The 23,034-nt window shown below is 42.1% G+C and overlaps 1 protein-coding gene across 1 annotated transcript in view; it reads left to right on the top strand.

Moving 5' to 3' along the window:
* Positions 1-1,026: 1,026 nt before the first annotated feature.
* SEMA3A (semaphorin 3A) overlaps positions 1,027-23,034 on the top strand; it is a 170,176-nt gene continuing 148,168 nt past the window's right edge. The window contains exon 1 of the mRNA XM_055712532.1: positions 1,027-1,561. Coding sequence (XP_055568507.1) covers positions 1,450-1,561 — 112 coding nt within the window. The 5' untranslated portion in view covers positions 1,027-1,449. The remainder of the gene's footprint in view (positions 1,562-23,034) is intronic.

Here is a 23,034-nt window from a genome sequence, read left to right as displayed (position 1 = left end):
GGAAGGGGGCTGTTCAGCCATGTGGGAGGGGAGAGCTGCAGTTTGCTTATGTGTTTGTATTTACAACTCCTTAACATTTAGAAGACCTCTGGGGATTTTGCATCTCCTTTTGTTTAAACAAACAAACAAAAGCCATTATCTAGTTTCTTGGCATAAAAATCTAAGACCATTATTGTTATCATCATGCAGTATTAGAAATGGGAAGGATTGGAGCATTTTAACTTAGAAGACCACTTCAGGGAATACTCCAGTGTAATTTATAAGCCCCTCTAGACCTGTACATGTCTTGAACTGATGGCTGAAGTGGGCTTTACTAGGAATGTTTTTTGCCAAGCTGGAGCAGCGCAGGAGGGCGGGAGGGCGGGAGGGTTAGCGCAACCTTCCCTAACAAGGCTTTAAAAGCTTCAGCGGTAAAGTTACGCTGATGGAAGAGTTTGTTACTTGTTTTTTAACTGGGAACAACCCGAGGAGTATTACGTTATGGGCAGATGTTATTTACGTGGGTAGCAGCGCTGTGGGCTGTGTTGTGCTGTTGTTGTTTTGAAAGGGGGGGCGGCCGTGAGATGAAATACATAAATAAATAAATAAATAATAGTGGTTTTTTTTACAAGAAAAAAAAAAAAAACCAAACCCCACAACTCGGACAGTGACATGAAATAGCTCGTGACAATCCCTCGCTCCGTGCCTTTCCCATGCTGGGTGGAGGTCATGTTCTCTCTAATCTCTGCTGCGATGCGTTTCTTTTTTTTTCTTCCTCTTTTTTTTTTTTCTTCCTCTTTTTTTTTCCTCTTTTTTTTTTCTTCTTATTTTTTTGCCTTTGTTTTTCCTTTTTTTTTCTTCTTTTTTCCCCCCCCTTTTTCCTCCCCCCCCCCCCCCCTCCTTTTTCAGTTGTTCATATATTTTTGTTTGGTTGGTTTTCTTTTTTTTTTTCGTGTGTGGTGTGACAGCAGGGGAAGGGGGGGGTGGGGGGTGGGGGGTGCCGAGCTTCCCTGCGCTCCCATTGTCAGCCGCTCCCGGGAGCGCGGGCAGAGCCGGTGCCCCCCGCGCCTCCATGTGCGCGGGCAGCGCGGGGCCGCGCCGCGCCCGCCCCCGCCGCCCCCCCCCGGGACCCGCCCGCCGAGCGGGGAGCGGGGCACCGGCCAGCCCCGGCGCCGGCCCCGGCCCCTGCCCCCGGCCCGCATCATGCCGCCCCCCCCCGCCGCCCGGGGGCTGCCTCCTTTTCCGGCCGGCGGCGTGTGCGTGAGAGGGGCTTGAAGTTGCCCCGGCGGCGGCGAGGCGGGGGGCCGGGGCGGCTGGCGGCGGCGGGGCGCGGCGGGGCGCGGAGCGGAGCCCACCCCCATCACCTGTTACCTCCGCTCCCCAGGTTGCCTGAAGTTCCCCGGCAGCGCCCGGCAGGACGGGGAGCGCCACGGCTGCGGCTCGCAGGGACCCTCCGGTGGCTGCTGCAGCATGGGCTGGCTCAGGGGGATTGCCTTGCTTTCCTTGGGAGTATTACTAGCGGGAAGAGTGAACTGCCAGCATGTGAAGAATAACGTGCCGAGGCTCAAATTATCCCACAAAGGTAAGTCCTGTTGTTCTCTCCGATTCTCCGGTTTCCTCCAAACCTCCCCTCCTTGCCCCGCCGCTCTCTCCCCGCGCCACCTTCCTCCCTGCTTCTCCTTACCTTCCAGAGGGGGGACCTGGCATCGGGAGACATTTCGGGGGGGAGGGGGGGGGAACCAAACCCAAAGTAGAACAGAGGCGAACCCCCAGCGAAGCTCCCCGGCAGCCGCTCCGAGCGGCGGCGGTGCCCGGCAGCGCACAGACAAAGAGGAGTTAGTTGCGGTTGCAGCCCAGGGCTCGGGATCGTGCTGAGCCGTGCGGGAACAGGGGTGTCCAGCGCTGCTGCGCTATTTCTGCGGACTTTACTCTTTTTTTTTCTTTTTTTTTTTTAACATAAGATGTCTTTGGCCACCCAGCAAATCTCCCCCGTGCCGGGCGTGTTAGTGCAGCCACCGTACCCGCTCCGCTTCAAAAGGCACGGAATAGGCGCAGATTTTTTTTAATATATATATTTATATATATATATGTATATATTTTTTTCCCCCTAGTTGAGGCACGAAGTGGTTAACGTTCGAGTCATGAATATTCAGGCTGTACAAATCTGACAATCAGATGCCGAACATAAGCAGTAGATGGTGGCTTTGCCAAGAAACTATAACTGAAAGGAACAGATCAGTCCAGAAAAGGAGGCAAGGACTGCGAGGCACAGGAACCATCGCCTATGGATGTTAAATGCGGTGCCATTTCTCCGAGCTGGGATTATTTTCCCTGCGATCTGATGCGCTTCTTTAGCCATCACAGGGAAGGTGTAACTGAAGGGGAAGAGCTGCGAGGTTGTCTTTACGTTTGACATTGTGTAATGCCACTCGGGCTGCAATTGCCAGTAATTAACTTTTGTATAAGGCTGCCTGCTTTAGAGGAGGGCTCTGGAGCAGGCAGGCTCCTGCTCGGCGTGGTTCGTCTCTTAAGTACATTTTCAGAAGCATTCGCCCAATCTGGAGAATGTGCAACTGGGAAAGAAGTTGAAGGCGTTGAGAACTGTAGGGTATGGTTTCCAAAAGGGAGGTCTGTGCATCCCTGCGGTCGTGCCTGTCTCCGAGGAGCTGCCTCCTCATCACGCTCGGGTCACTGAAGGCTGGCAGCAGGAGCAGCCACGGTTCTGAAAGCAGGGAGGAAAAGTAACGCACTGCTGCTACAGTGGGAAAAAAGAGAACATGTGTGTGCATGCCTGGTCATAGATGTCAGTCTCAGTTTACAGGAGAGTGTCAGTGCATCTCTTGCCAGTAGAAATACATTTTCCAATTAATTTCATCTTTCTTGTGCTGCAAATGAGAGGGGGAAAGTCCTGTCTGATATGAGGCAGACGTAATTTCTGCACTCCAGATGATAAAAAAAAATAATCAAACACCTGCAAAACTTGGATGCACTGTATGAAATAAATGCATGTGCAGGTTTTTATTAAAGAACACATGTATGCATATTTGTGTGTATTTACACTTGGTATGTGTAAAAAGAAGTGTGAGGGCTTGAGAATCTGTTAACTTGGTTTTCATAAGAAAAAACACTTGTATTTAACAGAAAATTAATTATTTTGGGTAATGGAGTCTGAAGAAAGCTTCTACCATAACTACGTGTCATGTCAGAAAAATAATTATAAAACTCTTAATTGCTTCCAAACTTTTACAGTTGTACTGAAACTCAGATTAGTATATAGAAGCATAAATGCTATAAAAATATCCTGTAAAGGGTTTTAAGGGCTAATTAATTATTATTTTTTTTCACCCTTTTAAAGTTTATTGATGGCTCAAGTCTGCTACCCCCGCTCATGTCTGCTACCCCGGCTCATGCCTACTAAATGCACAGAAACTAATTTCAAATGGTCATCAGATCTGACTGATGGTGGTTTGTTTTGTTTGTTTTATTTGTTGTTAGTTTTTTTGTTGTTTTATTTTTGTTTTGTTGGGTTTTTTACTGTTTTCTTTTTTTCACCCGGCTGGTACTGTATCCATGTGCAGTTTAGCAAGATTTTGCTACTCTGCTGATTGGTTGTATTCCAGTTCTGCTCTTGCTGGGAGAAAGAGTCTCATTTTCATTTTTTAAAATAAATCAGGCATCAAATTTTGATATACCCTCAGTCCTATATGAGCAAAGCAGGAAACAGAAAGGAACATTGAAACTGTTTTCTGTGATGGTAGATGGGTGTAAAAAGAAAATGAGTTCAAATGCTGAGCAACCCTGTTTTCTACCTATCAGAGAAAGTAAATGCAGAGTTAATTCAAAGCAAGTGAGAGACTGAAGAGCTACAGGAGTTTACACTCTGGCCTTTGATTCATATATTTGATTTAAAATGCGTGTAACCCTACAAATCAGCTCAGGCTACTCACGTGCTCCGTGTTAAGTACCGGTGTAAATGCTTGGCCAGGTCAAGAGGAGCGTGCTGCTGGGCTGCTGCCTTCATCCCTAAGTATGGGGATACCATTACTACTCAGGGAAAACTAAGCCTTATCAGCTGGTGCTTTTCCAGACAAATTTTGCTTCCAGCCACAGTATTCTCTGCCCAGCTCAATGTTAACACCTTGCGTAGGAACAGCCTGAAGAGCTGCAGGTATTGAAAATATGGCTTTTAGGTACTGACCGAATACCTTACAGGCTAATAGGTGTCTCTTGGGGTATGTCTCACTGCTATATGACTGTGTGATTCATCTCTGTTCAAACTGCTTGCACTTAGGAAAAGAAGCTATCCGTTCTGCCTCTCCTTGAAGAGCTGTGGGTGAGCAAAATAAACTTGTGATATTGAGGGAGGGAAAAAAAAAGGCAGGTTGAAAAAGAGTGATCCAAGTGACTTCTCTTTTCAGTGACTGTCCTTGTGTTTTCTTTTAACATGCATGCTTGTTTTTTGCCTAAACAAATACCTTGCAGCTGATTGTCGGTGCTTTATTTCAAAAGAAAGGCAAGGATGTGTTTTAACTTCTTGTTTTGCTTGACTAATTAGATGTCAAACATGGTTAAAAAGCTGGGGCATTTGCTTTAAAAGTTAGCAAAATGAGTCATGAAGGGTTAAATCCCTGCCAACCTTGATTTCCTATGGTCACTTGTTTTCAAAGGTCCAGTATTAGCTCTGCCATTTCCCAGGTTGCTGGACAGAAGTTACGGTGAGCTCCTATTCTTGCTTCCTCTTAACTTCTTGTCACTCAGCCCGGCAGAAGATGAGAAGCATCCTGCGAGGCATGTTACGGATAGGAAGAGGAAGAGAAAGTGTACAAATGCATATATTAAGGCCACATCTGCGGTCTGAAAAGGTTCTTTCTGTTTATTGTAAAACAGAGTTCTGGTTATTTGGTTTATATCACCTTGATTTTGGTGGCATATTAAAGGAAGGAAATTCGAGGAGAGCACTAGGGAAATCCTTGTCCAGCTGAAATCTGTGGTGAAACTCCTGTTGGGTAGCATCAGGGTTTTGCTCTGTACGTTTTAAAGTTTCCAAGCATTTTCATCTTGGTGCATGGCTTGCAAAGGTTTTGCACAAGTGATAGTTATCTCCTTATTTCACTCAAAGGGAATTAATATAATTAAAGGCCTGATCCAAAGTTCATTGCAGTCAGCAAGTTCTGGATCCTAGCCTAAATGTGATAAAACCAGCTATAAAACTGAGAGCTCAGCTGAGCCCTTCAACCTCCAAGCTCCTCTTTTTCTGTCCTTCAAAGACTCTGTGTCCTTATTGTAGAGTATGTCAAAAGTAAAGGAATCATTCCTTAAAGAATGTAGGGGGGTTTGCTGTTTGTTTTTTGGGGTTTTTTTGTTTTTGGGGTTGTGGTTTTTTCATCTCATTGGCTTCAGTGTCAGTTGTAAGTCTCTATTGTGTCACTGGGTCACAGATTCAGTTCAGGAAACTTCTTTTGAGCACAGAGTTCTCAGAAAGATGGTGATCAAGTTGAGTGTGCAAAGTTTAAAACAATAAATATAGTCTTAACTCCAGATGGATTTCTTGTATCGTTTATTGTTTCCTATTTTCTTTTGCTGTCCTCTGTATGGGGAGGTAACGGCACAAAGAGAGATGGAACCAGCGACAGTGACCTTTAAATATAAACATATAAGACCAAAGAAAGAGAGTTTCCATTAATGATTCCTTGATTTACAGATTTTTCCTGAGGCAGCCCCAATTTTTGTCTCCACATGAGTAAATCTTGTGAACCCAGCTTTCTCAAATCCATCTGTCGCGTCCTATTTGTCTATTGAAAATTACTAAATGCTGTAAGTATGTTTTGTAAGAGTACATGTGTGGTTCTCCTTTGTTATTGTTGCTCAATTGGATACATATTACTGGAGAATAAGTAACTGGAAAGGCACTGTGCACAGATTTAGCTCTACTGCTCCCTGGCTCTGACTCAAGCCATATTAAAAATAAGGATCTTGTTCAAAGTTGCAGTCATAGTGAGAACTGTTCCATCCTTGATGTGCAGTTGATTTACAATTTTATAGGGTGGATTTTCATACAGCTGAAATCCTGGCTTTTGTGAAAGCAATGGCAAAACTGTCTGTTCCCATCCATCCAACATGCCATGGCGAGGGAGGAATGACACCGCACTGTACGTATGCTAGTGTAAATATAATAGCTGGTTTGTAGTTTGTCGACCTGGTCTGGTTGTAGTTGATGACCTGCTGGTGGGTTTGGTTGTGGTTTTTCCTTTCCATCAAACTCTATAACTCGTGGCTCAAAACCTCCGCAAACATTGGGAAAGCAGGACAGAGTGGGAGAAGGAAACGGGGAGAGAAATATTAGCAAGGAAGCCTGTCTCCCATGAGTTGGGACCAGTACTAGAGTTTGTCTCAGATTTCAAGGTATCTGCCTAAAAAAACCTTTTGCTTGAGCTATCTTGTAAAGAGCACTGTCTGAGGAAAGAGCCTCTTTAACGTGCCCGAAAAGAGAAGGGCAGCCCAGGCTTGGGGAGAAGACTGTGAAGACAGGCACATGGGTGAGGTACACTATCTAGGCACAGGTTTGTAGCACTCTTCAGCTTCCACGGTTCCTGGGAGCATTTCTGCATGGCTCCAGCAGTCCCCGAGCCCACCACAGAGGCGGTGAGGATGTCAGATGCTGCCGCAGCCTCCTCAGCCTTCTTTTGCCCAGTGTGGCAAGCTCTTCAGAAGAAGAGCTGTGTGGTTTTTTTTCTCGTGTCAGTGGAGTAGGGTCTTCAGGAGACCTGGGGACTCTCAGGGGCAGTGGGAGAGTTACCCTGCCTGCTTCTGATGTGCCCCACAGGCTGGCAGGAGGGAGAAGCTGATGAAGGAAGTGCCTAAGCTCAGATCTTGCCTATATAGGGAGATTTTCTGCTAGCTAATTAGGGCCTGAGACAGGCAATGTAATTGGAACAAGGAGGGTGAAAACCTAGCCCAGCATTCTCGTTTTGTGTTTCCAACTTTCCCATTTAATTCCAGTGGAAAAAGTGGTTTCTGAATTACAGAGCCTCCCTTTTCTGAGGAGCTGGAGATCTCTATAATTATTTGTGCTATACGGTTTGCAAATGATGGAATTATTCAGGGAAGGTGCCATATTTATGGCAATGGAAACTCCTTTGCTGTGGACAAGGTGTGCAGCACACACTTTTAGTGTTTGTTACAGCATCCTTAAAACCCTCCCCTAGTGAGGAATTTAAACATCCATAGTTCCACTGAACTCAATGGATCTACTGATGTGTCAAGCCTGCCTTGACTTTTACTCCTATGCTTGAAGTTTCTGGATCAGGACTGAAGTACCTATTTGTTTTCGTAGGGTTTATTCAAGTATGATTTATTCCGTAAGGTTTATCAAAACAATATTTAAAATAAGAAACCCAGTCTTTGCAGTTGCTACAATGTAAACAGGTTATTTATGATAGTCTCTCCTGCGTGTGCCTCTGTAAGTACAGAAGGCATTTACGTGGAGTTCCACCTGAGAAAAAACTGCTAAATGATTTGTATTTTTAACTTTTTTTTTTTCTTGGAGGTGTTTTTTTGTTTTTTATTCAAGGCAGTGCTATACGCTGATCCTTTTAATATGGTTTTGGTTTACCTAATCACTGGTTCTGCATACGGTCTTTAATGCCTACAACTGAGAAACATCTTTTTTATTTACTTCCTCTGGCCCACAGGCTTTTTCCTGCATGTGTGTACCTGGAACATGGCAATGGAAGCACAAGCAATATAAAGGTGCTCCAGTATTTTGAACATTTTCTACGTCAGCTGGAGCCCGGCTGGACCCTAGTTTGATGTGAAGCAAAATCACATCTTCGCTTGAGGCAACGCCTCAGTGACTGAGAAGAAACCAAACCCTTCTAGGTTGTGTCACTGGTTGTGACATTTTCCAGTTGTTTGAAAGCTCAAAAGGGTGCAATTGTCTTCAGTCTCCCACGTGCTTATTTTTAAGCAAATGTGTGGGGTGGACCCTGGGAGCTCAATGTCAAATTTTGAAATGGAAGGTCTGTAGCTTGTCCTGGTGCTCTTGTTAATTAAGGTTACATGTGAAAGTTGCTGCCGGTGGTGTGCTGGTGCTGGTGGGCGATTCAGCGAATTCCTTCCCTTGCAGGATTAAAGCTCCCTTCAGGAATGTCTGCAAGTTCATGGTCCTCCCACATACAGCCTTCATATAGGTTAGCTGCTCTCTTTCAGTAACAGCTGTGGATGGTGAGAATAACTGTGGGGATAGTACATTTACTTGGCTTTTCCTGTTTTTTTTCCAAATGGGATAGTGCCCCGATGTACAAGACAGAAAAGGATGGCCACAGCTGTTGAGAGCATCAGAGGACTTGAGGGCACTGTAGCCTTCCTCCTGCACCACAGGAGGTTCTCTCTGGTGCCTTTCTTTGACTGACACAGCCAGCCACACTGGGCTTTTCACTGTCAGTGGATGGAGAGGTACCTCCAGAGAGCTAATCTTGGGTTAGGCAGACGGAATGAGACTTTAAGGGTGCTCATCGCTTTTCAGTGACTGTAAAAGGAATTAAGCTCCATGTTCATTCATTTAGATTCTTTCTTTCTGAGGAGGTATCAAAAGAAGGTGCCAATTCAATGCTACGGAAGAACTTGGGCTGTTTACTGATCTAAAGCATCCTGATTTAAGAAATGCTCTCTGCTTAAATGAATATTTAAACTTGTGTAGAAATCCAACTGATTAAACTTATGTTTGCTCTCAGTACCTGTGATCCTGAGGTCACCTGTGACTCCATCTAAATTTGCATCACTTTCAGATATAGCGAGAAACAGACAGTACCGTCACATTCTTCATATTCTTAAAACGGTTATCTAACTTACATCTCACATGTCACATGTCACATGTCTCTCCTCCTTAATAAGCTCATCCTGAACCCAGTGACACTTGCTGGAAGTGACTGTCTGGGGCCGTAGAACTTTATTAATTTAATATCTTAATTATTCGGAGCTTTCAGTAAGCTGTCCCCTGACCAGCTCAGTTACTTTTTGAATGTTTCCACACTTGCAAAGAAAAATGTCTTCAAGACTCGATTTTATATAGCATAGTTTGCAATCAAAAAATACATATGTATACATGCATGTCAGAGGACAGGTGCCTCAGCCCTGGCTGTCCCCTTTTCCAGCAGAATGATTTCAATAGTGAGACCAGGATGAAACCTAATTTAGGTTCATTTCTAAAAATCTGAAATAGACCTATGGTTTGGGGGATTCCTTTCTCATTTTGGAGATTACAGATTCCCCTTGAGCTAAACACATCTACAGCAATCCCTGAAATGTGTGAGCACTAGTCTACTTTGTGTCACATCTAGTTTACATCCTTTGCTGTTTGATAGCTGAATGCAGTAAAGTCAGAAGTTTTTGCCATTCCTCTAATATTTTAAAGTTGTTTGACATTTGTTGGGCTGCCTGCTTATCTCTCTGGCTGGATGTTGCAGAAACTTTAGAAGAGCAGTCAAATAAAATTCTCATCTCTTATAAATATTTTCGTGCGAAGTTGGATCTTGTGGGGAACAATCTGAGGAATGAAGTAGTTAGATGAAAGCAAATAACTTGTGGAAGGAGGAAAAAGAAAGCTCTTTACTCTCCACTCTAATGAAGCAAGGCTCATGTTGGTTCTGACGGCCCCTCTTGGCTCCTTTTGAAATTCCAGCCTTGTGTGAGAAAAGGACACAAAAAAGCTCTGTGAGATAATTTAAAGGATTTAGAGCTGCCTTTCAAGGGGGAGGGGTTGGTGGCCTTTTCTAGAGGCAACAGACGATAAATACAGCTCACAAGTATCCAAAAGGGCTGCAGAGAGTGCAGGGTACAGCTTTCATCACCAACTGGTGTGGAATGGCAATAGCCTTCCTTTGCTAGACACGGATCCTGTGTCTGACCAGGGCATAGGGTGGGGTCTGTTAAGGTGAAGTGGAGATTTCGGGGTGTTAATATCACTTTTATTTCCTTCATGGATTTTTCCAGTGGAACTTTACTGTTTTTTTGCAAGAGCGTGTAGTCTGAAAGGGTTCTGACTGCTGCTGAAGCTCTTTCTCTCAGAACACAGCAAGGGTCATAAGCTCTTTCTCTCAGAACACAGCAAGGGTCATAGCAGTGATGGTGATGAGTGTTGCTCTACAGTATCTGTAGGCCAACGTGGCAGGTCCTGCACAAGGTCTCCATTCTGCTGAGCCCATGTGGTAAGTGCCAGTTCTGCTTGTGCCAGAAGGGACAGCAGAATCAATGTTTAGGAATCCAGGAAAGAAAACTGCATCCTGCAGGTTACTTTTTTTCTCGTATTCCCTTCTACTCCAGCAGATGAATGGCTGTATCAAAGCTTCCTGCTCTGATAGCCTTGCAGACAATAAAAACACATACCTGAGCTACCTGCAAATTGCAACATTAAGAAATCACTTGATTTCTCAGTTGCTGCTCTTCCGAGATGTGACAGAGTCCATCCACCAAGACCAGCTGCAAATTCAGATGTACAGGTTAGGGTATGATAACATTGTCGAAGGAGCTTCAGCTGGCACTTCTCTGAAATGTCCTAGATGTCAGCGAAGCAGTGTTTGCAGGATGTTGGCTGTGCGGTTATCAGCATGGTAAACCTCCCTCCGTCTTGCTGTTGTGAACATGTATCCTCGGTCATTTGTACGCCCGCCGTAAACACTGATCTCCAGCGAACAAGCAAGCAAGATTTCATCTCAAGTGAAAAAAAAGGTTTAGGAACTTGTTAAATTTGAAAGAACTTCCCTTGTAGCTCTTTTTCAAGGGGTGTTGTGAAACAAAGTAATATTATATGTTGAAAATTTTGGTTTTGTCTGTAGCCTGGGGTACTGAGATCAAGAGTAACAAAAATTTCCAATTTACTTTTTCAGATTTTATGTCTCCTCTGTGATGGAACTGTAATCTGCTGAGTAGTAGTCTTCCTTTTCTGACATTCTTTTACAATTTTATGTCTGTCTTCATTCTTTTAACCCCCACTGGAACTCACATGCTTTGCTGAACAATAGTCACACAAATTAGGAAAGTTTTCTTACCTTCACCTACAGATGGAGGCTGGAGGTTCACAGAAAGCCAGCACCACCGTGGATGACACACAGGAAGTCTGTACTGTCATGGGAATCAAAGAAAACACCATAAATGTGAAATCCCATTAATTCTATGACTTTTCTGTGTCAGCTTCTTCACCTGTAAAGTGGTATTAAGTGATCTCATGAGGAATGGCTCGAGGTCAGAGACTTGCTGTGCCTATTCAGAGTTATGTCATACTCTCAGAATAATCCCATTAACGCGTATATTCAAAGTTCAGTCAGAACTTATTTTTGATCAACATACAAAGGCCTTACAGGTACTTTCAAGTGATTATAATAATTATATTGACATCTCCATACACCTGTGGTGTGAAACACATGTCTATTGTCCAGAAAGCATATCTAATTTAATTCAGTTTGGGTATTCCAGACGGTTCTATACAGGAACCCTTCACAGTGTTTTTTAGAGCATCCACCTCTATTTCACATTAAATACACTGTGAAGGTGATTACCAAAGACTCTGGGGAAGAAGAGTCTTTGTGTTTAGTCTTTGCAATACTGTCTACCAAAGTATGTCAGTGCTTGCAAAATCCTGGGCTATTTCTCTGAGTTTGAGCTAGCCTTCCCTTTTTTCCTAATCCTATGCGATAATCATGTATTTAAATCAATAGGGAGTTAAAAAATGTACTTTTTCTTTTGTGCTTATCAGACAAAACAAAAAATGTCACTTTGGGCACTTCCACCCTTTTCCACCCAGTCTGGACATAGCTGACCAGGGCACTGGTCTCTTAAGACTTCTCTGCCCCTACAAGTGTACGTGTTTTCCTTCCCAAAAATTCTGGGGCACAAAACTTCTATTTGTTCCTGCACATAGCCCGTTTTCTGCCTTTCCATACCCAAAATGCTTCCCAGCTTTCTACAGGATGAGGGCAGCCATTCCTGGCCACCTGGTGCCATACTCAGTAGGCAGCTCCATCAGTTATAGCTGCCTGTTGGCTGGGACTCGCTCACTGGCACACTGTTAACTTGACAGCGCTAGTTCAAACACAGGAATGAGGACAAACTGCTATAATAAAGTCAGGAGTGGAATTGTGCATCTCAGTAAGATTCACATCTTCATTCCTAAAATAAGAAGGAAAGCACCTGTTCCCTTCATCAGCCTGGCCTATGTGAAAATAAAATTGGTTGTTCATATAATCCACGTACCTTAAATGCAGCATTTAAATATTACCTGCAGTGAATTAACTCAAGGAATTTTTTGTTTCTTTCCTTTTATACTTCCTCATGCCACTTACATGGTGTAATGGGTGTTTTGAATAACATTCTTTTTCCATAATTAAGTACTGGGTTTCATGCCATTAATTAAGAAATACGGAACAAATACAAGGCTTTGAATGATTTCGGTGTACCTTTGAACTTCAGGCAGAAGTTTTTAGTTTGACTTGTTAGATTACGGTGTCTTACTTGACCACGTGCTGCATAGTTTTCTGACAGTTTTGCTGGTGCTAAAAGAGCAAAGTCCAATTCTTGAGGCTGGTAATAACAGAGACGAATTTAAAAGGTTCTCTTTACTGGAGTAAAGAAACTTTTTCATTTGTCTTCAAAGACAGCAGTATCAAGTGTCATGTGTATTATTATTCTATATTAGAAATTTTAAGCTATCATCAATTATTCTGGTGTAAATCAAGTGTAACTTAGTTAAATGACTGTGACTGCAGTAGTGCATGTTTAGACCATTGATACTGCTAATTAACATTGCATCAAAGGGGCTAAGGACAAGACCAAGCAATACAACTCCTAGTTTTTGAACATAATTTCCATAGCTGAGACCATAAACAGCCTTTCTAAGGTAATTTCTCATAACTGCTGCTCTCTTAAAAACTTATTCTATCGGCTTGTAGGAATATGACAACTGCTGAATTTTGTTTCACTGTAGGTTCACCGTGCATAGAAGCTATTTTACCTTATGCCAGACACATGGAAGTGATCAAAGTATGTAATTTACATGCAAAAAGGTGAAATACAGCCTTTTTGAACCAGGAAATGTGTACTTGTGTTTGGTTATAAGACACTGAAACCACAGCAGAAAAGCATACTTCAGGTCTTAAGTTTTCCTTTAAAATAACAAAACGATTGGTGAGTGGGTAGAGTAGCAATGATTTTTTTATAATCACCATGAAAGCACAATATTGTCCTGAGCTGAACCACTCAGTCAGGTCTCTCAGACACCAGGGTTTAAGAGGCAATTGCTTACATGTGCAGGGCCAGAGCATGAACCTGTTCTGTGCAGAGGTGAACCGTGCTGGGACCCACTGTGCTCAGTAGTACAAGTCAAGTTTCTTCAAACATGGGGTTCAAACAGGCAGGGCCAGCTTAAGTGTCTGCTATTCATTTTCCTCACCTGATGACATGGCTGTCCCCACAGTGCAATGGCTTGAACCTACTCGGAAAATCAGGGGTTTTGAGAGGCTGAATTGTTTTGTTGGGTTCTGAGTGACCAAGGGAGGAACAAGCAAGAGTTCAGGTTAGCTCTGCCTTTCAGATAGTTTGGAAAACTTCTGACCCCCAGCTGATCTCCAAGAAATCAATACTTATTTTGCAACCAAAGTGCGTTCACTGTGTTCTTTTATTTTTCACTCCAAGAAATCTGGATTTTTATTTTATTTTTTTCCAGTATTACAGAGTAAGAAACTAATCTAGAGTCTGGCAGGGCTTTATTCTAAGGCATTGTCATATCTTTCATTCTGAGCAGAAAAATGGACAGATGACTGGGTTTCATAAATGTGTGGAGAAGCTGTCAAAGCTCCTATTTGCATGTGAATGGTCAGCTGAGGTAGGAAAGGAGATATGTAAATAATTCTCTAGCTAGCTCCTGGCAAAGATAATTGCATTTCAAAGTGCTGTGAAAAGCAGCACTATAAAACTTTAACCTATTCACAGGTATGGAAACTCCCATGCCTTAAAGAGATCTGCTGTAATAATGACCACTTGGGAGAAAATGAATCTTGAAAAGCAATATCAGGTCTCCCACTACTATGCATTTTCTACTTTCAATATTTCAAAAAAGAGAAGGTAAAAAAGCTGCCCTCGCTCCCCCCTCCCCCCACCCCCCACCCCTTTGGAAAAAAAAAAAAGGGGGAAAAAAAGAAAAGAAAAGGAAAAAAAAAGAAAGCACAAGATCTAAGCAGATGTAGACCTTCATTAAAAGTCTGGCAGACAAGTGTGATAGGACTGGAAGAAATGTAAAGGATTTGAGTATTATTCTGAATTATGTCAGTAGCTGACCCACGAGGCACCCAAAATAATCATTACTTTAATCTTCCCTACAAACTGCTCAGCATTTGGCTATTCTGCTCTGCGCTCGTACTTCAGTACAGGTAGAAGGGCGGCATGTTTAAAACTGAATGTATCCTTCAAAAGATACACTTCTTCCTGCATCCAAAAGGGCGGAAAAGCGAATGTAAACAGAAAAATGAGGAACACGGAGCGAAAGAGAAGTCCTAATAGGCGTTGAGCCAGACAAGTTTCTATTATGTTTTATTGTACCTTGTGTCTGCTTAGATAGAATTGGCATGTGTGTATATGGAGAAAGATTTACTAAGCCATTTGTGCCTGAAACAGCTCCAGAAACTGTGATTAGGCAGGTGCAAGGACTAGAAAATATTTCCCAAGTAAATTTCACCTCCAGAGGTGATGCGGCTTATGTACCTACCCCTTAATCATGAGATAACAGTGGGCAGTTGCTGTAGGTTACTTATATTATTTCCCTCAATATCATCCTGTGGCTTCCATCTATTTACCTTGAAACACCATCATTTCATTCAAGCTCCATAACTCAGCGAACAGCTAGTGTCACCCTTGTAATCATTCACAGCACACACTTTCTCAAAAAGCTTCTGTGCACTCATTTGGTCTGGATGCATTGTGCTGAAAAGAACTCGGAGACAAAGTTAAATGCAATTTCATTCCCTGAATGTATAAAGGACAGTTATTTAAAGGCTCTGGGATTTGCTCAATCACACTGATGTTCCTGTAATGAACTGTGATTTGTCCCGATATTTACCAGGTTAAAAATGAAAAAAAAGGACTGGTCTTACAAACTCCTACTGACATGAGTAGTCCCATTGATTTCACCGTAGATGGCACTTGTGGCGTGAAGTGCCCTTTGGGGAGGTTATACAAGTTCTTCATCACTTACAAAATAATAAACCAATAAAACGAAGCAATTGTAAGAATCGCTTGAAATTTTTGAGCTTTGCCCAGATAGTGGGAAGAAATACTGTTCTCCTCCCAAATGAAAGTTCTTATTCAGTAACAATCCCTCCTGATCCTGCTTACCCCATGGCTCCTCTGTGCTCCGGCACAAGAAGGGCAACCCTCGCCTTGCTGTGCTGCGTTGCCTCCTCGTGCCCAGTAGGACACAACGTCAGCTGAAGTCGCTGCCAAAGACCCTTGCTCAGGCAGGTGGATCTTTAAGTCCTTTTCTGTGTCAATATGAAATTTGGTCACATTTTTTTGAATTCCCAAGCAAGTTTAAACTGAGATTTTGAGCAAAGGAGTGTCATATCTTATCCAAGCCCTCTCCCATTTTACCGATTTACAGGTCTTCCCATTAAAACCTTGTGTGCAGAGGCCTATCTGTGCGAATGTAACACAGAGCCCACATTTAGACACAAATTCAGCCTTGAAGCAGTTCCACTGATTCAAGCACAGTAACATTATAGATAAATAATACTGCAATGTTGGAACAGGTGGTCTGTAAGGCAGTTGTTCTGTTTCAGTAACCATTCCTGTATCTATCAAAAAAGAGCACAGCATTGTGGAAACTTTCATCCCTTACTGGAGTATTACTCAAAGTAATTAAAAAAAATTAAAAAAAATTAAAAAAACCCACACTTATGAATGGAGTATTACTCAAAGTGCTTCAGGCACTTGGAGTGAAAGTCGCTACTGCCTGCTTCTCACATGAGCTCATTGGAGAGGGCCCAGGAGAACCCCCCACAGCAGGAGACTCCAGAGCTGCTTTCCTGCCACTCCAAAGAGCTTCTAGCGCTAGCAGGAGAGCAAGGAATCCCTGCTCCTTTTCAAACATCAGTCTGACAAAGTGGGACAGTGAGCGTGGGGCCACGTGCTCCCTCACCCCAGACATCTTGTCAATGGGCTCTCAGCGCTCTTTGCAAAACAGCAAGAGGAATCTCGGATTGCAGCCGCTCAGATGTAGCCACTTGTGCAGACACTTCTATTATCCTAAAATTTATTATGGCCTATGTCACACGTTAAGAAAATGCAGAAAGTCTCAAATGCAGTAGAGGGTGGAGGGGCAATAAAGTTTTTCACATTTTATGATAGGTGTACATTTAAAGAAGGAAGCAAAAAGAATGTTTTCTATTAAAAACAGGAGCGGAAACCATTTGGGGCGTAAAATCCAATAGGAAACACATTTGCACTACTTCTGATTATGGTGCAGTTGCTATGAAGTCCTTCAGTAGGCTCTAAGGGGCATCAGTTTTATTAATTGGAGCTGTTACAAACTGTGTTTGCAATCAGAGAACAAGGCACAGAGTAACTCATGAGTACGTCTGTGATGTCTTGAAACAGAGGTATCCTAACACTTCCCTAGTGCTGGCCAAGGATGATGCTGAAAGGTAGAAATTGCATTATATATTATCATAGATACAACAGATTTGCATGTACAGAGGACCACTTACTGTAAGAAAGTCTCTGAGCCTGTTCAAGACATCTATACAAAATTGCCGGCCAGTGGCAGAGTGCATGGGGTGTAAATACAGCACGGAAAACTCCTTCCCCTGCTTTTTCCTGCTGAGACCAGAAGCTCTCTCACACCTGACTAGTCTTTACTCTTTAAAGAAGGGATTTTTGGGGTCTGGCTAAGCTCAGCCTACCCCTCTGTGATGCTAAGCTGAGGGAAGAAACTGAAATTCTGAAATTCCGAAATTCCGAATTCTGAAAGTATCCTTAGGTGCATGCATGCATTTACCTATATCATGTATACAAATACAAAGCTATTTTCACACTTATACTTAGGCCAGATCCATAAACAGTGTAAAGTTACGCCACGCCCTGCTGCAAATTATTTTTAGCTGTTCCTCAGTGTAAATGTCTAATTCCAAATTAAGTTTCAAAATACTGAATGATGTGTTTGGTGTTTCAGTGGGTATAAATGTTTGCGTTGCATAGTGAATGATTTAAGCACAAAAGGTCTTGCATTCCTAAATCTGTTACAGAATGTGGGTGGGAGGTGGATCTTTTCTCCTTTGCTCATACCAGGAAACAAAGAATGAATGAACTTTTGTCACTAATATCAAGACAGCAGTAACATTAATTGAAGGTACATGTGTACGGTGTGGAGAGAATGAGAGCTTGCTTACAGTAAAAATTTCTGAAAACCAGGACATTGGCTTTTAGTGCCTGTACACGGTGTTAGCGCTGTGAATATGGAAACTACCGAAACATGAGCCTTCTGCAGTGGTCAGTTAATTAGGCCAAATATGGAGGAGATCACATACTATTTAAACAAACCTTAAACCCACAAAGAAACCAAACCCAGCTCAATCCAAACTAAAAAACCCACACCAAAAAACCTAGCACAATTTTCTTCAGCTCTGACATAGGGGCTATCAGAAGCTGTGTCTTCTTCTGCCCTCATGTTCTTTCCTTAATCATCCATGGCTGGTCTTCAGTAGTGGCTACAATAGACTGGCTTTTGGTCTGGATGGATGTCTCTGTTCCCATCTCCAAGATGTTCCTATCTCCAAGGTCAGCCTGTAGATTTCTGCACCAGTGTCAGGATTCATGCTCAGCTTACCCATGGCGACAAGATGAGCCCCATGTATACCTGCTTAGGAACAGTTACGAGAAAGAAATAAGAAATAAAGAAGAAGAATTAGTAAGAAAAAAGAAATGTTTGGAGTTTTTTAGCAGTGTCCCTGTGTCTTAAACTGGAAAGGGAATGAAATTTTATTCTTATGTGCATTTAAAAAAACAGTACAAAACAAAACACACACACACACACACACACAAAACCAACAAACCCCCCAAACAGAGCTATTTCTAATGAAAACATTACTCATACTAGTATCATAGCCATGACTTTACATTTATTGGCATAAATGCAAATTTATAAAGCTGTGTGGATGTTTGCCATATGCAAATCCATCCATCCATAAATCAGCGTACAGACTGGAGACTGCACAGCTGAAGTGACTGTAATGGTAAATGAAACCTTTCACCACAAGGTCAAATGCAGTTCAGCATATGTGGTAAATGAAAAAGCACTATCATACAGCCATTGATTGGTGGCACGTGTGGAACGAATGACTGACCAGTTCACAGTCTTCACCATCACAACTGGCACCCCAGGTCCAAGCTGGCAAATGGGTCAGAGCTGAGCCATGATGGCAAAGTGCTGAAGCAACCTGGCTGATGACCATTCTCTCTAAGTCATGTATAAACAGAGAATTTGCCTTATGGGACTGTCTGGTGGTACATTACAAGGATTAGGCAGGTGTTTTCCATCAAAATGAATTGTCAATGAAAAAGGAAGTTTCCATTTAATCAAAATTTTCCACCAGTTCTATGCAAATGAAAACATTACTTTGTTGCGCTGGTCTAAGGCACATAATATTGTATTCATCTGACATTAACCTCTGTGTGTTCAGGGTAACAGCAAGGTTTGTAAGAGCTTCATGTGGCTTTGCTTTCTTCCCCATTCTTTCCTGCACAGGAACATAACTACCATTAAAATCTCTGGGAGTACTTCAGAAATCAGCATAAGGCTTATATGAGAGCAGGACAGCATAGAACATGTAGCCCAGCCTAAAATCCTGGCCAACAGGTCCAAAGCAGGGATGAGCCGTGTTGATCCTGTGTATAAGATGCAGTTCAGTGCCAGAGGATGCCATAGACCACAGGACACGCTCAGAAGCATTTCCAGGCTTCTTGTTTTGGGGATGTGATTTGTCCACGTCTGTGCGGTGGAGCATATGCACTGCTTCTTCTCCCCATCAAAAGCCCAAGAAAGCTAGACACCCAGACCAGAGCAGATGTAGATGAAATGATCAAAAGCAAAAGTTACACATTCCTGGATTTCATGGAAATGTTGTCACTCTGTGAAAAGTTCAGGATTTTGACTGTTTGTCTTAATTTAAAAACAGATGTTGGAATATTGTAATTTCCCGTGAGATAAAAAAATTCCTTGCTTTTCTCAGCTTTACTTACTCCTGCTATGAAACTGTGTTGTCCCAGAAAAACAGTGCTTTGTAAAGCTCCAATGTGAGTTGTGAAGCTCCAAACCATCTTGACATATACAACTATGTGTTAATGTCAAAACATAGTCCTTGACATTTATTGCAGCAAAAACAGCATTAAAAATTGATGCCTGGTTCTTTAATATAATTTAATAAATTATTAAAAAATTAGTATTGTTATTGGTTATAGTTTGCTTAATTTGCTTCTAAAGGATAAAGCTTTTAAGGCATTGATAAGTTGAGATATTTGTTTGCCTTCATGTTTCAAGGATGTTAATTATGTCGGGGAGATTGGTCTTGTGGCTAAAACTCTGAACTGATAGATGATCTTCAGTTCCAGGATCTGCCATAAACTTGCTATGTGACATCAGATGATATCTCTGTGCCTCAGCTTCCAATCTGTGATTGCTTTTTGTGCACAGTTGTTTTATTTTCCATTGACATTGCATGTTCTTGGAGGCAAGGATTATGGTTTTGCGCAATGAGATTCTATCTGGACTTTTCAGAACAAGTAGTACAACTGATAAATAACAGAAGTACTTAGTTCAAGGCTGAAACGTGCGTCTGAATACAAAAAAAAAAAAAGTCTGACTCTTTCTTTCTGGTAAAAAGCAAGTAAAAAAAATTAAATGTATTTCTTAAACAACACTTTGAACAATTCCTGAACAGTATATCTAGGTTAATTTCACAAACCCAAGAAGTTTAGGCGCTTGAAAGATACCTTTCTGACTGCATTACTCTTGCAACTGAGAAGTGAATGTCTTTAGAAGCCTATTCCTTTTACAGGGAGGAAAAAAGAATATATTTTTTAGTTAGAAAGGTGACTTTGATAATTTCCTCTTGGTCTTAAAGATTCTTTAAGTGACTATTCCATTACACATAAAATTAAAAAGCTAACATTCCCCGCCCCCCCCCAGTTTCTCCCTTACATGTCATTTTCATTTTACAGAGTTCTGTAGATATACAGGCTGCAAAATTGTTCAGGTACGTTACACACATTCATTTTAGTGTGAAAAGACATGTTTGTCTCACGTTGCTGTTGAGGGGAAGCAGTTTCATACTCATTCTGATTGCGGTTGAAACTCTTTGTACATTCTATTTTTTATTAGTAGTATTTTTATTTTTTAACCTGTAATTTCAGGAGTAGTTTGTTATATCAGCCAACTGGAACAGTATAGAGTATCGGGGGACTTCCAGGTGTCACACAAGAAGAATGACTGTTTTCCAAAACAAGCTGTGCAGTCCCTTAGGCTCCAGTATAGATGAATATATGAACGTTACTAGGCATAGAAAACATTTCTGAAGAGTTAATCTCATGTTGTGTTTGAATGTTAAGGAAACCATCTACTCATTCTGAGGGGTTTAACCTTTCTTCAGGAGGTAAGTCTGGAACAATGGTCCTTATTTACAAAAGGTTTCCTTTGTTTTCCGTAAGGAATACTAACCCAGAATTTCTGCTTTGCTGGAGTTGCTCCTTCCTTGATGTAAGCGCGCATTTCCATTGTTGATTCGTTCAAATACAGATTAGTACAGTAATAATAAGTGACAAGCTATGTGTTATTTTGAAATAGCGCACATTATGGTTCACATCATGTCTTCAGAGACCAAGCAATGTGTTATTTCACCTTGACAAACGGTCCAAAGTCTTTGCTCTCTGTATACTCTCTGTATTCTCTAACTCCACTTTCAAGCATTGTGCCACAGCGTTAGGATATAGGCTTCACCGCAGTCATCCCAAACCTCTGTCACCTTCCCCTTGGAGTACTGCTCTCCCTTCTGTGACATTTGCTCAAAGCTTTTGGAAAGCCATCAGTGGACTTGGATCAATCCTTTAAAGCTGTTTGTGCCTGCTTGCCTCCACCTTCATCTGTATGAGGTGCTGGATGTACTTGAAGTCCTTGGCATTGCTCTATCGAGGTGCAATCTGAAGCCTATTAACTTCAGTAATGGTCTTCCTATTGATTTCTGTGGCTTACAAACCAGGGCACACTCTTTTATGGGGGTGTGTGTATATATACATATCTATATATCTTTCTAGCTTATGGTTATAGCTGATGTTACACTAGTTTTTCTGAGTTCAACCCCAGCAGCTGGCTTTATCCAAGGGGACAGGGCAAGGTGCGACGTTATTTGCTTGCCTGGGATTGCTGACAAAATCTTTTAAGTGGTACATCAAGAGCACTCGGTCTTGCTCTTGCAGGCTGGGAAGTGCTTTAACATACCGGAATGATGGGAGGACCAATTCCTGCGCAGTCACTTGCCAGCTAAACTCAACCCTTGGTCTGGTCCCTCAGAACAGAGCTATTACATGTGCGTGACAACTGAGAATTAAGAACGGCAAGGTTGGTTTTACATTTTACACAGAGTGCTTTGAGCCTTGAGTGAATTGCATTGCATCTTTTATCAGACTGCTTGGGGTGCTGCAAATCTTCTGGGGCAGCTAAATGTACAGCCCAGGCACGCCCATGGAGGCCAGTTCCACTAGACTGATAGTGCATTTGTTCTCACGTAACAAATATCCAGGACTGTGTTTTGTTGCAAAATCCAGAAAAAAAATGTGAATCAAATCATCAGCACATCTTTTCCAGTTCCAGTGAAATTTACCTCCTACATAACGTTTCCAATATAGAAAGTATTTCAAGAGGAAAATCTCACATGGATTAATGTTTATTGGTTGCCAAGGCAATAGTTTGGAGACCTCTCTAGCACAAAACAGATAATATTATAAGCAGAAGTAGATTAGTATGGGGGGGAAATTTATCACCTTCAGGGGAAGGCAATGCTCTGACCTTTTAGAGATTTATATTAATTTTGCTTGGGTCATTTTTCCGTTGCCATATTTTGTACTGTTATTTGTATGACCTGAGAAATTAAACCTCCCCATCAAGACTGGATGCCACTGTGCAGTGCAAAACAGTGTTTCTGTGTTGAAAACCTGACAGCCCATTTAACAAGCCAGCCCTAAGGTAGGCAGGGAACTGAGATGCTGTAGGATAAGTGGTCATGCCAAGGTCATACTCTGGCTCTTTGGGAGACATGGGAAATAAACACAACCACATCAGTCCTGAATTATGCAAATTTTGAATGGGGGAAAACTAAAACTAAACCTAAAAATAAAAAGTATTAATTGGTTTTGTTTTTGAGGAGTAAAAATAAGGAGCTTTAGCAGGTGCTACTGGGAATGACAGCTGAGAAAAAAACAATTGAGGTATAAAGAAGGAAAATAAACATTGAGAATTTCTGTATTTCTTTCTTTTCAGCAAATAATGCCTTTAAATTCTCTTTTGGAATCATGAAAGAGTACCAGTATATTGGGCTTTTCCAAACCAAACATGACTGTGGATCTAAGCAAAAGCAGGCATTTAAAACAACATTCATTTTGAATCATTTCAAGCCTAGCAACAGATTACAGGGTCATTCCAGACAGGAACGGGAGCTGAATCTTGTTCTATTCCAGAGTACATCTGTACCAGCTCTTCCTCCCTTGTTATATTCTCCCTACCACCATCGCTATCCAATACATGTTATGGAAGAATTTGCAAAATATCCGTGTTCCTTTAGAGCTGAACATCCCCAACTCCTTGCCAATTATTGCTAGATTTTGTTCTCTGCTGTCTTACCTCTGCAGCTCTTTCTACAGTTCTTCTAAGCAAAGCCAGGACAAAGCGATAATGAATTTTTAGATTCTTTGATTGACTGATTTCAAATTATATTCGGTTTTATCTATACCCTTTGATATTTCTAAAGC

Source organism: Falco cherrug, chromosome 5, assembly GCF_023634085.1.
Source record: "Falco cherrug isolate bFalChe1 chromosome 5, bFalChe1.pri, whole genome shotgun sequence".
Lineage (NCBI taxonomy): Eukaryota > Metazoa > Chordata > Aves > Falconiformes > Falconidae > Falco > Falco cherrug.
Note: the sequence above shows the minus strand (reverse complement) of the source record. Positions and strands in the feature narration are given on the sequence as shown.